The following is a 3,951-nucleotide window of genomic DNA, read 5'->3' as shown; positions in this document are numbered from 1 at the left end:
TCTGAGGCCGGCGGGGCGGTCCCGCTGCGCAGCCGGGGAGCGGCGCGGCCGGTCCAGGGGCGGACCGGGGAGGGGGGGGGGGACGCCAGGGGGGCCTTTCCGTTCCCAGGGCCGAGCGGGAGCGGGGCCTCTTCCTTCCCCGCGGGGGTGGCGCGGCGCCAGCCCCGACGCCGGGGCACAGGGAAGCGTGTTGACAAACACGGCCCTGGCTCCTGCCGCCTGGGCAGGATGTGCGGGGGGGGGGGCCTGACCGGGCCCCCAACACCCCAGCTGCGCCCAGGAACCGGCCCCCGGGACGGGCTGTGGCTGTGGGGGTGACCCCATCCCAGGCATCAGACCCCCAGGCTGTAGGGGTCACCTCCTGGGCCATGACCCGCTAATTGTAGGGGTGCCCCCCCAAGGTACCAGCCCACCAGACTGCAGGAGTGCCCTGTTTGGCTTTAGGGGTGCCCCCCCACTACGCACCAGACCCCTCTAGGCTATAGGGGTGCCCCCTGCCTGGGCCGTGTGCCCCCAGCTGTAGGTCACCCCCCAGGCACCACCCCCCACGTTATAGAGCTGTGTGTTGTCTCCCTGCCTCCCCCCCCAAAAGGGTGACCAGGGTCCACAGGGTTTGGGGAGCAGGGGCTGGCCCCGAGGCCACCGCAGCCAGCAAGGTGAGGGGACCCCACAGAGGCCCTGATCAGCTGCCAGTTTGTCCATGTCGTCCGTCCCGTGTGTCGTCCCTCCCCACCCCCCGGGGTGAGTTGTGGGGAGCAGCAGGCGCTGGAGCCAGGCTGGCTGCCCCATGGGCGAGAGCTGCCGATGCCTCCTGGCTCTGGGAGTGTTGCGATGGGCAGGGTACACATTCTGGCGGGTCCCCTTCCAGCTCCCCGCCTGCTGGGGCCACTGGGGAGCTCTGGGAAGGGGGGTGCGCTCACCAGCTGGGTGCAGGGGGGCTGGTCCAGTGGGGGCTTTTCCTCCCAAAACCAGCCTGGACACTGTGGGACTCTGCACAGGGAAGGGTGAACCAAAGGTTGACCTGTCCTGGGCTCTGAGAGCAGTCTCCTGCCCACAGCAGCTCCTTTCTTGGCCTTGTTAATTGGTGTGAGCAATTTGGGGGTGCAGGGGAAGGGGGGTCCCCCCCAATGCCTCTCCCTGCTGGAGCTGACCCCCAGCCTCCCTCCTGCCTCAGGTTCCTGTGGAACGACTACACAGTAGAGGTGCGCCTCAATGACTACCTGGACATCATCTGCCCACACTATGAGGAGGGGACTGTCGACCCCCATGCCATGGAGCGTTACACTCTCTATCTGGTGGAGCCGGAGGAATACCGGGCCTGCAAGCCCCGCTCCAAGGAGCAGATCCGCTGGGAGTGCAACAAGCCCAGCGCCCTTCATGGCCCCGAGAAGTTCTCTGAGAAGTTCCAGCGCTTCACCCCCTTCACACTGGGCAAGGAGTTCAAGGAGGGGCACAGCTACTACTACATCTGTGAGTGCCTGGGGGTCTGCCAGGGGGCTGGGGTCCCTACTGGGCTTCCCCCCACCCCAGTTAACCCCCATCCTCCCTTGCAGCCAAGCCCATTCACCAGCACGGGGAAGCATGCCTGAAGCTGAAGGTGACGGTCACTGGCAAAGGCAGTGAGTATCGCCCAGACCCCTTGGGTCCTGCCCGTGCCCCCCCTTTCCGCTCACAGTGTCGGTGCCCAGCTCGGCCTTTCCTGAGCTGTGTCATGGCCAGGCCATGGCCCCCTGCCAGCCCCAGGGTGTGGGCACATGTGGCTTGGCTGGGAAAGTGCTGGTGGCTGGCGTGGTGGATGGCCCCTGGTGAAACCTGGCTGAGGGGGGGTCAGGGAGCTGCCCTTCACCCGCCTGACCCCGTGTTTGCTTTGCAGCTCAGGCACCGCCTGTCCCTGCCTCTACCCAGAAGGGGAGGATCCAGGCAGGTAGGTTGGTGGCTGCAGGCAGGCAGATGGGTCCAGGCAGCCGTGGGGGTGGCAGGGGAGCCAGGCTGAGCCCAGCTGCTCTCCTGGGGTGGGGGGACTGGGGAGCAGGGCTAGCAGCAGCCCCCGCGCTGGGTGATGTGCTGCTGGCTTGGGGCATGGCACCTCCCCCAGGGATGCTCACAGCTCTTCTCTCCCCACAGATGATGCAGCCGCACATGTGCTGAGGAGCGTGGGGCAGAACTCGGGGATGCGGGGCAGCAGCCCCTTCACCTTCATCAGCCTCCTCCTGCCCCTCCTGGTGCCGCAGGGGCTGTGAGCCACCCCGCTGTGCCCGGATAGACCAAGGCTGTGGCCGCTGCTGACAGAGCCGGGATGCTCAGGACCCCTGTGGTCCTCACATGCGCCCCGGGGCGGCCTACCCTGTGCACATCTGGGCAAGGAAAGGATTTGTCAGTATTACAGGGCCAGAGGGCCCCAAGCCAAGCTGAGCAGCCAAAGCCCTCGGGCTGCCCCAGCTCCCCCGGCCCTCGCAGGCAGGATGGTCTCAGCAGCCGGAGGCTGAGTGTGAGCCCGAGGGTGGAGGAGCCGCATGTGCCCCAGACTGGAGAGGAGCAGGAGGCTGGCACCCCTGCCCCAGGAGCTGAGCTTGCCCACGGATGGCCCTCGGATCTCTCTGCTGTGGGCTCAGACTGTGTGTCCCGCAGGCGGGGACGTGGTGCTGGCCCTGTGGCCAGCCGGGTGCCCCAGTGCTGGCTGCGGCCCCTTGGCATCACCGGCTCTGGAAGCCTGGATGTGCTTGAGAAGATGCCTGGCAGCCAGCAGAGCGGGACTGTAGGAAACATCCCCCTCCCCACTGTGCTGTGCCCCTTCCCCATTCTTCATCCCACTGCACATGGCGGTGGGGGGCAGTGAGAGCTGTCCCCACCCTGGATCTCCCCCCTCCCCTCTGCTGGGTGCCAGAGGGGGCCCCCACCCCCCCACCCCACCCCTCCCCAGCAGCACCCTGCGCGGGGCGCTTTGCCCACCCTGATTTGTACAGCTTTCTAACACAGGAGTTTTTGTATGATTGTCTTGAATAAATAACCAAGAGCATGCTGAGCACCTGGGCTGGGGGGGGTGTAAGGGGCCTGCCCCCCCACCACAGGGCTGGGCTGTCCTCCTGGCCATGTCTGGCCTTGGAAGGAGGAATGGCCCATGTGGGGCATTTGTGCTGGTTAATTAATTAATTGGCTGGTGTTTGCACAGGGCTTTGAAGTGGAAAAGTGCCACGGTGGGGCTGGCTGGTGCTATCAGTTGTGTTTATCTGGTGACACAAAGCCCTCCCTGGGACTGGGGGGGGTGGTTTTTCCCCCTCCCCCCTGCACTGGAATGAGCTTCCAGGCCTGGGGCAGCAGCTGCCCTAATGGGCAGCAAGGAGGGGGGTTGAGGTGTGGCTGGAGTCCCCTGGGGCTGTGCAGGGGATGCAGCCTGGCAGGGCCCCAGGACCCCCTGTGGGGTGGTGGGTCCCTGGGGCCTAGTGGTCCCGGGGACTGGGGGATCTCGGGGCAGTGGGATGACAGAAATGTGGGACCCCCGAGGTGTGAGACACTGGATGTGGGGTGGGAGCTCAGGGAATTGGGATCACAGGGTGGTGGGCCCCCCAGGAATTTGGGATTGGGGGGGGGGAGGAGGGACCCCATGGATGCAGGGTGCTGGGGAGGTGGGCTCACAGGGACATGAGGCCTCTGGAATTTGGGGCTGTAGGGATGGAGGGTCTTGGGGAGGCAGGGTCACAGGGATGGGGGACCCCGGGCATGTAGGATCTGGGGTGTGGGAGAACTCAGGGATGCAGGGTCCTGGGGAGGTGGGCTCCCTGCACTGGGGACACCGGAGGTGGGATGTGGTTGTGTGTGTGTGTCCCCCTTCCCCGCTGTGGGGTGCTGCCTGGGGTGCCCCATGGGACGGACCCTACCCATCGCGGTGGTGCCGGGGCTGCTCGGCGCGTTGCGACCGGACACCCCGCTGGCTGCCTCCTTGGTCCCCGCCCC

General features: G+C 66.5%; 1 protein-coding gene across 1 annotated transcript in view; it reads left to right on the top strand.

Annotated features, from left to right (window-relative positions):
• The window catches only part of EFNA1 (ephrin-A1), a 7,205-nt gene extending 4,951 nt beyond the window's left edge, over nt 1–2,254 (top strand). Inside the window, exons 3-6 of the mRNA XM_010564161.1 lie at nt 1,175–1,470; nt 1,554–1,619; nt 1,874–1,924; nt 2,125–2,254. Of these exons, the coding sequence (XP_010562463.1) occupies nt 1,175–1,470; nt 1,554–1,619; nt 1,874–1,924; nt 2,125–2,240 (529 nt within the window). The 3' untranslated portion in view covers nt 2,241–2,254. The remainder of the gene's footprint in view (nt 1–1,174; nt 1,471–1,553; nt 1,620–1,873; nt 1,925–2,124) is intronic.
• Nucleotides 2,255–3,951: the final 1,697 nt, after the last annotated feature.

The sequence above is a fragment of the Haliaeetus leucocephalus genome, unplaced genomic scaffold (genome assembly GCF_000737465.1).
Source record: "Haliaeetus leucocephalus isolate CR32 unplaced genomic scaffold, Haliaeetus_leucocephalus-4.0 Scaffold175, whole genome shotgun sequence".
Classification (NCBI taxonomy): Eukaryota; Metazoa; Chordata; class Aves; order Accipitriformes; family Accipitridae; genus Haliaeetus; species Haliaeetus leucocephalus.
Note: the sequence above shows the minus strand (reverse complement) of the source record. Positions and strands in the feature narration are given on the sequence as shown.